The sequence below is a fragment of the Eptatretus burgeri genome, chromosome 2 (assembly GCF_056783735.1).
Source record: "Eptatretus burgeri isolate ZD-2024b chromosome 2, Ebu_testis_v1, whole genome shotgun sequence".
NCBI lineage: Eukaryota > Metazoa > Chordata > Myxini > Myxiniformes > Myxinidae > Eptatretus > Eptatretus burgeri.
This window is the reverse complement of record NC_140962.1, coordinates 34,612,802-34,625,301: the sequence shown is the minus strand read 5'-3', so window position 1 is coordinate 34,625,301 and position 12,500 is coordinate 34,612,802. Positions and strand designations below refer to the sequence as shown.

General features: G+C 44.6%; 1 protein-coding gene across 7 annotated transcripts in view; it reads right to left on the bottom strand.

Annotated features, from left to right (window-relative positions):
• The window catches only part of LOC147031777 (ras-related protein M-Ras-like), a 787,730-nt gene that overhangs the window by 69,858 nt on the left and 705,372 nt on the right, over positions 1-12,500 (bottom strand). For all 7 annotated transcript variants that reach the window (XM_085867509.1, XM_085867520.1, XM_085867522.1 and 4 more), the window contains one exon: positions 6,038-11,245. In XM_085867509.1, coding sequence (XP_085723635.1) covers positions 11,152-11,245 — 94 coding nt within the window. In that variant the 3' untranslated portion in view covers positions 6,038-11,151. The remainder of the gene's footprint in view (positions 1-6,037; positions 11,246-12,500) is intronic.

The following is a 12,500-nucleotide window of genomic DNA, read 5'->3' as shown; positions in this document are numbered from 1 at the left end:
TCTGTCAGATTTCTAAAATCCTCAATTTACATCCGATTGAATTGAAATTTGAAGAGGATTTGCATACTTGGTCATTGAATTAAACACATTATTTTTAAGGTCAAATTTGTTTTATGGATTTCACAAGATTCATGCCATGCACGACATCTTTTTTGTTTGTTTGTCTGTTTGTGAACAAAATATCTCAAAAACTTGAGGAACGGATTCTGATGAAATTTGGTGGAGAGCTTAGGTATGTGACACCAACGAAATGTTTACATTTTGGTGAAGATCCAGATCTCGATGCGGCTACCAGAATTTTTCAAATGATTTTTCACTATTGAGAGATAGAGCCAAAATGACATGTTGCAGGATATCTCAAAAAGTTATAGACAGACTCACAAAAAACTTGGTGGATGAAAGATTAAATTTTAGTTCAGGTCTGAATCCAGATCTGGCCTATCAGTTGGTGACAAAACGTAAACGAATCAGCCTGGCGGAGGTATGCACTCTACTCAATGCCATTCTAGGTTTTACACCCTGCATGTCCCCAGAGTGGGAACCCCCAAAGCCAGGGATGGGAGGAGGGAGGGGAAGGGGCGGGAGGAGGGACCCAGCATTGTCCGGTAATGCCGGGCACTCCTGCTAATTTTATACTAATAAAAGGCAGTGTGTGTGTGTGTGTGTGTGTGTGTGTGTGTGTGTGTGTGTGTGTGTGTGTGTGTGTGTGTGTGTGTGTGTGTGTGTGTGTGTGTGTGTGTGTACATATGGGGTTTCAGAATGTGGAATGGAGTCCTCCCAGGGTGGGCTCAAAGTATCCACCTTCATTTCGGTAAGGGGTCATGATTCACGGACCAAGCTGTGAAGTTTTCTTTTTTTTTTGAAAGTTTTGTTCCGAGGACTCTCTTCAGGATCGTTACTGAACTCAGGATGGCTTCCAACTGTAGTTCGTTTGCAGTGATATTCCCAGGGACGGTTTTTAATGTCTCTGTGAGGTTCTTCGTCATCACTGGTGCAACTTTGGCATTCTTCAGCTTTCAGGACCTTTTCACTTCATTCTTAAGGTCTTGGTGTTTGGTCATTTTCTTGATTTCTGCATCCTTTAGTCCAAAATCACTGGTATTAACATCTCAATCAGCAATGCCTTCTCGTTTTTTGCACCAAAGTATGATATCTGGCCGCAACGCTTTGTTTTCGATATTCACGCTCGATGGGATCATGAGGTCGTATGTGAGCGGTACTTCCATGTTTTCAGTGATTACTTTTGGTTCATGTTCCCACAAATTTTCTGGAACTGGGATGTCAAATTTTTTCAGATGTGCCAGTGGATTACTTTACAAATTCTGTTGTGTTGTTGTGTGTACAGATGTTCTGACATGAGTTTGTTTGTGTGTGTTTGGTCATTAAGCAGAACATATTCTCTTTCCTAACCCCACGTCCACCTCTCACCTTTCTCTCTTTTATTTTTTTTAATATATATTTTTCTTTTTTAAATCTATCTCTGTCTCTCTCTGTCTCTCCTCCCCCCAGCCCACTCTCACAGTGTATAGCAATGTTTGGGGAGGCAAAGCTCTCCCTACCGCTGCCCCCCCCCCACTTCCTCGCTCTTCCCTCCTTCCGAGCTTCCCTTCCCTCCTGACTCCTCTCTCTCCCCTCCTTCTCTCATCTCTTCCTCGCTCTCCCTCTCCTCCTTCCTCACTCTCCCTCCTCTCTTCCTCACTCTCCCTTCCCTCACCCTGCCGTCCCATTCCCTCCCCTCACCCTTCCGTCCCATTCCCTCCCCTCACCATTCCCTCCCCTCACCCTTCCGTCCCAATCCCTCCCCTCGCCCTGCCGTCCCATTCCCTCCCTCGCCCTGCCGTCCCATTCCCTCCCCTCGCCCTGCCGTCCCATTCCCTCCCCTCGCCCTTCCGTCCCATTCCCTCCCTTCGCCCTTCCGTCCCATTCCCTACCCTCGCTCTTCCGTCCCATTCCCTCCCCTCGCCCTGCCGTCCCATTCCCTCCCTCCCTTCCGTCCCATTCCCTCCCCTCACCATTCCCTCCCCTCACCATTCCCTCCCCTCACCATTCCCTCCCCTCACCCTGCCATCCCATTCCCTCCCCTCACCCTTCCGTCCCATTCCCTCCCCTCACTCTTCCATCCTATTCCCTCTCCTCACTATTCCGTCCCATTCCCTCCCCTCACCCTTCCGTCCCATCCCTACCCTCACTCTTCCGTCCCATTCCCTCCGCTCACCCTGCCGTCCCATTCCCTTCTCCTCGCCCTGCTGTCCCATTCCTTCCCCTCGCCCTGCCGTCCCATTCCCTCCCTTCGCCCTGCCGTCCCATTCCCTCCCCTCGCCCTGCCGTCCCATTCCCTCCCCTCACAGTTCCTCCCCATTCCATTCCCCTCACGCCGCCTTCCATTCCCCTCACGCCGCCTTCCATTCCCCTCACGCCGCCTTCCATTCCCCTCACGCCGCCTTCCATTCCCCTCACGCCGCCTTCCATTCCCCTCACGCCGCCTTCCATTCTCCTCACGTTGCTTTCCATTCCCCTCACGCCACCTTCCATTCCCCTCACGCCACCTTCCATTCCCCTCACGCCACCTTCCATTCCTTCCTCTCCCCTCTTGCTGCCTTCCCTTCTTCCCCTACATTCTCCATAACCAAACAACTCTCCGGAGATCGAGGAGGGGAAGGGGTGTCAAAGAATGTGTGATTTGGAAAATTGAAGGTTTGTTTTTTGGGGTTTTTTTAGCAATCAGAACTGCTGCTCGGATAAATTCCACAATTCATTTAAGAGATTCTAGAGGTTATTGTATGTGTGGAAATTAAATATAGGCATGAACACTGGCGCACAGCTTTTTTGACGATTGAAGGAAAACACCCTTCCTTCCCTTCCCCTTCACTCAGGCTTACCTCCTCCCAAAGTCTGTCCACCCCCATGGACGTCTCTGGGTGATGTCTGGGCATTTAGTATGACCCAACTGGACATGCGGTTTTGACATACTCAGGTTTGTTCAATCCAGTTCTAATGCTGACGTAAGGGGGCCATTCCTCTCTCTCTCTCTCCCACCCCTGCTTTCCTTCAAGTACCCCAAAACAGCTTTGAGACCTTGCTCTACCCCACTTTCTAACACCCCTTTCCTCACCCCTTCCTCTCTCCCCCTCCAACCCCCCCCCCATTAATATTCCCATCAGCGAGGCGGCAGGATGTATTTGCTAGTTGTTAATAAACCATTGCGGCCTGTTCCAAGTCATGCCGTTATTGAGCAGACTGAACAAAATGGCGAGACCCCAGCGAGGTGACCAAGGATGTGCCTTGAGAAAGGATGTAATTAAATAAGGCCATTAATTATCTTCAAAATGGGCTTTCTAATTAACCCAAACACTCAGTTTTCATTCATGCACCACATTGGAGTCCTTTTCGTGTGCATGTAAGTTTAGGGTAACTTCGTTTCATGGTTTTGGAGTGGAGGACACGCGCGCGCACACACACACACACACACACACACACACACACACACACACACACACACACACACACACACACACACACACACACACACACGCAGTAGCAAATACCACCCGTCGCTTTACTGACAGGAATATCGACGGGGGGGGGGGGGAGGGTGGGGGGAGAAAGAGACAGACGGAGAGACACAGACACACAGAGACATAGAGATATAGAGATATAGAGAGGAAGTGAATGCAGATGTGGGGTGGCGCATCAATTACAATTCATACTGTTTCATCAAAATGATTCCACATCGAATAACAGTGAAGATGGAAACAAAATAATGTCTGAAATCCATTTTCTACCGGTCATACTATAAATACCACCCAGAGACAAACACCGCCTAGACATAACCACTGCTTGGACACGTCCGGAGACAAACACCGCCCGTACACATCCAGGGACAAACTCCCGTCTGGACATGAACACCACCCGGACACGTTCGGAGACAAACACTGTCTGGAAGCAAACAAACACCGCCTCGACATTACCACAGATTATATATATATATATGTATACATATATATATACATACATATATATATACATATATACATATATATACATATATATACATATATATATATATATATACATATATACATATATATATATATAACAAAGAAAGAAAGATATATATATATATATATATATATATATATATATATATATATATATATATATATATATATATATATGATGGTAGGAGAGTTGGTAGTGAGAATATGTTATGCTTTCTGAACAACATGCGTACACTATTTATAGATACTAGTGCATGCCTGTACGTGCGTGCCCGTACGTGTGTGGCCATACGTGCATGGACGTACATGCAAAAAAAAAAAACTTTCAAACCGCATGCCAGAAACAACCACACAGGCTGTTCCTTCACTCTCGCATGCCTGTACGTGCGTGCCCGTACCTGTGTGGCCGTATGTGCAACCCCCCCCCCCCCAAAAAAAACTTTCAAACCACGAGCCAGAAACAACCACAGGCCATTCCTTCGCTCTCGTAAACGACGACTGGATTGGGGTATTGTGTTTATCTATAAATACGTATAAGAAATCAAGAAATTATTAGAATACATTAAGTCATCACCATCCGGAAGTGGTGCGTGCCCGTACGGAATGTTCACATGCATTCCACGAATTATCGCTTGCATTGAAGTAACAACTGCTGTGATACTTACACACACAGAGTTAATTAAAATCAAAATTAAAATCAAGTTTACCTCCCTGTCTTTGCTTGCCATGATATTCGCTGCCATTGACCATTGCCACTCGTACGCCACGGTAACTAAGGAACCGATCGATCCCCATCGTAACCGGCACGGCATGTGACGTCATCGTCGGCAGGCCGCGCACCGGCCTACGCGAAGTTAAGTCCTCATTGTCCGGAAGTTCGCATATCACAGTTACGATTATTCGCTATTTAGTTTTAATGGCCAATTATTCAATCAGCATTTTGCCTTTTCGCAATGCCATCGCAAGGAAAAACACAAAGAGAAGAGAGAAAAAACAAAAAAAACGTACGTGCAAAAAAAAAAAAACCCCAAAAAACTTTCAAACAACTACACAGGCCGCTCCTTCACTCTCGTAAACGACGACTGGATTGGGGCATTGTGTTTATCTATAAATGCACATAAGAAATCGAGAAATTATTATAATACACGAAGTCATCACTTTCCGGAAGTCCATACGTTGTAACCCGCAATGGGGAACGCGGCTGAGGTTCTCTTCCCCATCGGCCACGCCCACGCAGCAACATCTCCTGTCATTGGTTGGTAAATAAATGGCCATAACTTGGGAAGCACTTGCCCGATTAATATCAAACCTTGAAAAGGCACATCCTCAGGTCCCCAGCAATATACCTGGCAAGTTTCAATTAGATCGGACCAGTGGTTGTCGAGAAACAGCGGTGTCTCTCTCTCACACACACACTGACACACACACACACACTGACACACACACACACTGACACACACACACACTGACACACACACACACTGACACACACACACACACACACACACACACACACACACACACACACACACACACACACACACACACACACACACGACAAGATTACCAATTTAATGGCCCCAATAACTCCCACCTGGGTTGGCCAGCAAACGTTTTTGGCTGCTTGGCTGGGCATGACGTTCGTCTGCAGGTGGAAGGAATTTTTCATTTGTTCAGAGCGCCGGCGATAACACGCGTCCCCTCTGAGATAGATAACCGAGGGACTCGACATTCACCACCAAATGCGAGCAGACGAGACACCCAGCTTCAAGTCCATCCGACTCTGACAATTCGACAGTTTACAGTCGGGTCAGGAATCGAACCTCAGATGAGACAACATCAACCAGGTGCGCCTTCTCTGCAAGTTTTGCCGAATCCATAAAATATTAAACGACACACAAATCACGAGCCATCAATAAAGTCACATAAAATGCCGACAAGGTGAATTCACACAAACTTCACACAATTTAAAATGTTATTTCATTTGAGTGATTGATCACGGAAAGCTTCGATCTTTGTTTGAAAGTGAAAAACATTACCAATCGTCGAGGACACCGCGACAACAGTGGCAACAGGACGCACGACCAGGTGTGCAGAGCAAGATTGTACAGAGAACTTTGCTCGCTGGAGAGGAAACAAACTTTTGGAAAAGTGAATGGTGATGAATTTTCGGGAAGCGGGGGTAGGTGGTGGTGGTGGTGGTGGGTGGGTGGTTGGTATTGGGCACATCATCTGCCACCACTCAGGTCACAATCTATCTGTTGCTGCTTGAGGTTTAATCGATGTTCAGTCACCGAGTCAATCATGATGCGCCGTTTTGTTCGTCACTCTTGTGAATGGTAATATGGCAGAAGATGAGAACAATAGAGCGAGGCGTTTGTCGACTCGAGCCTTCTAGTACCTTCCATTACGAAGACCGAGTTGGTGGAAAGAGGACGTTTGCAAGTTGAACAATGAGCTCCCGAGCGTGGGCCTAGAGCGGCAGCAGCTTTCCGCATAAATAATGAGAAGTGGCTGCACGTGGGAAGCCCAGTTGCTAGGAAATGGAATGAAGTTCGCGTGTTGGTGGGATGGCTTTTCGTGCATCGACAACAGGTGCTCCGGGCAACCGCAGCGTGCAAGGGACGTTGGCGTGGTTGGCCGTTCGGCCTATCATGCGTGCACTGGATCAACCGGTATCAGTATCTATCACCCGTGCACACACAAGCTACCAAATGCCAATATCCCGATACCGCTTTATCCCCAATGCATCCCCAACGTAATTCTAATTTAAAACTATCTACCCCCCTCTACCTTTCCGGGGAGACCATTGCATGCATTAACCATTCTCCAACTGCAAGACCTCTGCCTTAAAACGGTCCTAACTCTCATCTTCTTTACCTTCAAGCTATGGCCCCTGGTCCTAACGATGTCTGCCGGGAAACACCACTTTACACCCTTCATTATTTTAAACATCTGTCAGATTCCCTCATAATCACCTCCTTTCTAATGTATAAAGTCCTATCTGCTTCAAATGTTCCCCATAGCTTAGTCTACCTTACCCTGGAATCAATGAAGCAGACCTATGCTGAACCCTCTCCATGACAGATATATCTTTATTCAGATGTCGTGACCAAAACTGAACACTGTATTCCACATGAGGTCTCATGGAATTCCAACACAGTGTTAACACCACCTCTCTTGATTCCCTCTCCGAATAACAACGAAAACTCTATTGCCGTCTGCTTATCGTATGCCGATCTATTACCACCCTCAGATCATGCTCCTGTGTGACATGCTCCAAGATTGCCAGCTGCACCAGGTAATCCCTATTTTTATTATTCTCACCAATCCCCAGCCCCTTACATTTCCTGATGTTGAACTGCATCTGTCAATCTCTTGAAGTATGTCAACTTTCCTGAATCTGATCACCCCCTTCTCTGTTCCCTACCTTACCTCCAGCCTTTGTGTCCTCCGCAAATTTGGAAAGCAGACCCAATCCAACACTTGACATCATTGATGTAAATGATGAATAATAATCGTCCCAGTACTTATCCCTGAGGGACCCTGGTACTTACATCTTCCCAAACAGACATTCTACCACTCACTGCTTCCTATCACAAAGCCAGTTTCCAATCCAGAAAATTACTCCGTCAGCCACATTGCAAGCCCGCACCTTAGCTAACGACGTCCTATGGAATAAAAACCCCTTATGGAAAACGAAGATGCTGGTCCTGCCTCCATGAAGGCAAGGGCACAACATTAATCTCTGGGTCGCTACTGGGAGAGCGATTGGCTATCTCGGTGCCACGGACCTATTCCAGCAGAACTGACCAGGGCTAATGAATAACAACAATCTCCCATGTGGTTCTTTATCGAAAGCCTTCCAAAAGTCTCGATACCAGATCCACTGCACTTCCCTCACCCACCTGATGAGAAACTGCTGCGGACACCTCCAATAAAATTTGATCTTCCTTTGATAAATCCATGCTAACTATCTTTAATTGATTTGAAATTGTTCAAATGTCTCCCGATTCATTCCTTATTATCTCTCACCCCTTCTCTGCAACTGAAGTCAAGCTAACAGGTCTACAGTTCCCCAATTCATGTCTGGATCCTTTCTTCAAGAGTGATGCTGCAATTGCTGCTCTCCATTCCTGATGGTACATGTCCCGACTCCAACGAGCTGTTGAAGATATCCACCAACACCACGCTCATCTGCTCTGCCACCTCCCTCAAAACTCTGTCTAAGATGCATGTTATTCGACCCTGAAAGTTTATCCCTTAATTTTTCGAGCTGTTTCTTCACTTCCTCCACTCCTACTTGGATCTCTTCCAAAAGACCTTGCTCACCCTGACATAAATACCCTCCGCAAATCCTCAATGTGCCCATACCCGTCAACCCTTTCTTTACCCTTAATATCCTTAAAGAAAGTGTTGCTGTTATGTTTAATATTTTTGGCTGTCTCCTTTTCATATTCCCTTTTGTCCCGCTGAGTTATTTTCTTAACTTGTCTTCTTTTACTCCTATGCTGATGTGAGTCAGACTCTCACCCTCTTGTTTTGTAGTGAATGAATGCCATCTGCTTATCCCTAATTACACTGCATACCTCCCTGCTAAATTGCATTGCTGGTCTCTTTCTGTGTCTACCTTTACCCCTCGATGGAATGTGCCCACTCTGCACCTTACACATTTGATCCTTTACGGTTACCAATTTCTCAGATGCAAACCACCCACTCATGCAATTCACTTGACATAATGTAAACTCCAAAGCTCCAAAAATAATTTTTCATACCCTCAAAGTTAGCCCTCCTAAAATCTAACCTTGCACCACTGTCTCAAATTTCACATCTCAACAATAGAATTGCACTTACTACGTTGTGGTCACACTACTCCAAAACCGACCCCACATATACAGGGGAACGTTCGGGGTATACCAAAGGCATCCTTTCTGCTCCATGGGACCACTCATGCTGTTTCCTAACATGACCGCTGACCAAAGAAAGCGATTCCACACATGGCCCGCTCCTTTTCCTCACGCATTTATTAAAACTGCGTTGAACCGAATTATGTTTGGAAGAATGAAACAACCTAACGAAGCATTAAAAAAAGTAATAAAACAACTGACTCATCCCTTCTTCAACAACTGAAGTATCCAACTCCCCACCCCCCCGCCCCCACCCCCCAATCCCACAAGAGTCGACCACCATTGGATTCAAACCTCTACCTGCACAAAATGCTGCGGCACAGCAGCAATGAGAACCTGGCCACAGGTAACTCTTGCACAACACCACGAAGTGAAGCAAAGCAAAACATGCCGCTTTAACACACTTATCACAAGGAATGAGCCACAGGCGTAGAACGTAAACCGTTTTGAATTTCAAAGTTATTTCACAACAGTCATGCTAAAAGTATAATAAAGCACGCACATGGTGTGAGCAAAGAGCAATAAAACGAGAGATGATGCTTACTTCAAAATGGAGTCAAAAGTCTTCTTTTTTTCTTTTCTTTTCTTTTTTTAAACAATTAAAAGTGTTTAGATCACAGGAAACATGACACCTGGGTTATTACCTGTGAGAAATAGCAAAAGCCATGAGATACTTTTTCTTTACAAATAGGCACAAGTTGATCAATAGATCGCTAATTTAGCACGGCCTGTGCAAACCTGCAGTAAAGTTGAGGCATCACATTTTATTACCAAAATAAGGTTCTTTTCTGCCACCTACAACTTCCACAAAGGGACTATCAAAGTAAATGGTCTTTTTTTTTTCTTCTTCTTTTTTTTCAATCAAAAGCATTATCATTGCAAACAGGACAAGGCAAAAGGAAAGAATGGGGAGGGAGGGGGGACAAATTACGTGAAAAGTATTTTTGTACACAAAACTGTTAACGGAAGAGCTTGTGAAGAAACTTGTGGAAATGATCTTACGAACCAAGTCGAAGCAAGAATAAAATACTTTTCTGAAGCTTCAAACCTGATTGGGCTCTAAATGACCTAATCAAAGGTGCCGCCAATGAACGCAGCGAGTGCCACGTGAGTGCGCGGGCATGCGGCACACGCTGCTGCATGTGGTGCATAACTTTGTGCACCACCGGTTTCCACAACTATTGCACAAGTCATTGAACCATGAACCGAGCAAACACACTCAGCAAAAGAAATGGCCAATCTTTTACCCTTGATCAATTTTACACTTTCCTTGTCATTCTGTTCCCACTTGACGTAAGCTCGTTGCGCTAACATACGGTTACCAGAAAAGATCTTCATTCTCTTTAAATATATATTTATATCGTCATGCTTAGAAACACTCTTGGTTGGTATACTCATTCATATTACAATTTTGAAAATAAAATAAAATAAAAAAACCACAACAAACCATTGCTGCAGGTTTTGAAAATGATACTCGTCTCTTTACAACTCCCATCGACAGGCCATCAAAACAAAGTTCAACAATGAATGGCCCATTCGATGCAAACATCTTCCCTTACTGAGATTATATTTTTGAATAATTACAAAATTACTTGTAGTGTATAAAAAAAAATTACACGTCCCACATCACTCTCGCTATGATATCAGTCTTTAAACTGATGTCTCATCGGCTCGGCCATGTCCAACGTCTTATCATTAAATCAAGATATTTCAAATCTACAAACTGCTAACACTGTGTCGATGCTAATGGTAAACACCAATCTGTGTTATTGCCATCTGTCAGCTGCAATCTTGGCATGTCATGACAGTTGGATTGAATAAAAAAAAATACTACTAATAATAAAACACAGTGCAGGAATATCAGCCATTTCGCTCACATCCTGTTGCTTTTGGGCTTCCACGAAGCAACTCTCCTTTGGAAACAGACTCTTCAAGGATGAACAGCAAAGGAAAGATGCAAGAAATCAATAACAATCGAAAGTGGAATAAACAAAGTTTTGATGTTGCAAAGGAAGGATGGGAAAACGAAAACGAAAACTGCAAAATTGCAAGATGGAAGACAGGTGTTCAACAAGGGCCTCCACATATATACAGAAAGAGTAAAATAACAAAACAAATCAGATTCAGGTAGATACACAAAAACTAAGATAAGATGAAAGAGGACAAAGGAGAAAAGAAAAATGAGCATTTTGAGGCAGATGATAGATGAAATCTTCCTGTTGAGGGGTTTGTTCTCAGGTGCAGAGCTACATTAGAGTGCAACGACACTGCACACTCTGATGCCGGTCGCTTCGCCATTTCTCTTTCCGTCTCTTCTTGCTCTTCTCGGGGACCTGCTCCCTGATGAAGGAACAGAGATTCAGTCGAAACAATACTTTGGATTAACTACCATTTCATTTGCAAGGGTAGAGGTTTTACCAACTGTGAAGTAGCAATGTTTTCCCAATTCATCAAGTGCAAGATTATTATTATAGCAACGTGTGTGTGTGTGTGTGTGTGTGTGTGTGTGTGTGTGTGTGTGTGTGTGTGTGTGTGTGTGTGTGTGTGTGTGTGTGTGTGTGTAGTGGTGGGGACACTCAAAGTGCAAATCAATCATATTATGGGAATCCATAATTAATTCCCTATTTTAAATAAGGAACTACTGTACTCTGTTGTTATCGGTAGACAATTGTTAAATTTATTTTTGGAAGCTTGTTTATTATAATTAATATTACCAGTACGTGCCCATAAAAAAATAAAATAAAATAAAAAATTCATAAATAAATATTCCAACCACGAGCAACAAACAACCACACAGGCAGTTTCTTCGCTCTCGCGTGCCCGTACGTGCGTGGCGCGGAAGTTCGCATATCAGTTATGATGATTCGCAATTTAGGTTTTAATGACCAATTATTCAATTAGCGCCAACGTATTTTACCTTTTCGCAATGTCGTCGCAAGGAAAAACAAAAGAGAAGAGAACAGAGAAAAAAAATTTACTTCCTGGTTCGGAGCATACCAGGACTCTGATGTTACTGAAATTTATGCACCGTCTCATATGAAAACAATCATAACTTGCGGCATTGTGTTTATCTATAAATGCACATAAGAAATCGAGAAATTATTAGAATACACGAAGTCATCACTCTCCGGAAGCCCGTACGTTGTAACCCGTAATGGGGAACGCGGCTGGGCTTCCCTTCCCCATCGGCCACGCCCACGCAACAACGTGTCTTGTCATTGGTTTGGTAAATAAATGGCCATAACTTGGGAAGCACTTGTCCGATTAATATCAAACCTTGAAAAGGCACATCCTCAGGTCCCCAGCAATATACCTGGCAAGTTTCAATTAGATTGGACCAGCGGTTGTCGAGAAACAGCGGTCAAACACACACACACACACACACACACACACACACACACACACACACACACACACACACACACACACACACACACACACACACACACACACACACACACACACACACACACACACTGCTGGAATTATAGATAGATTATTTTTTTCTTTCAGATTGATCCATAATGGCTAACAGTAACCCTTGCTCAAAGAGCATTCATTGCTGCACAGTATGAGGTTTGGTAATCTGTAATTG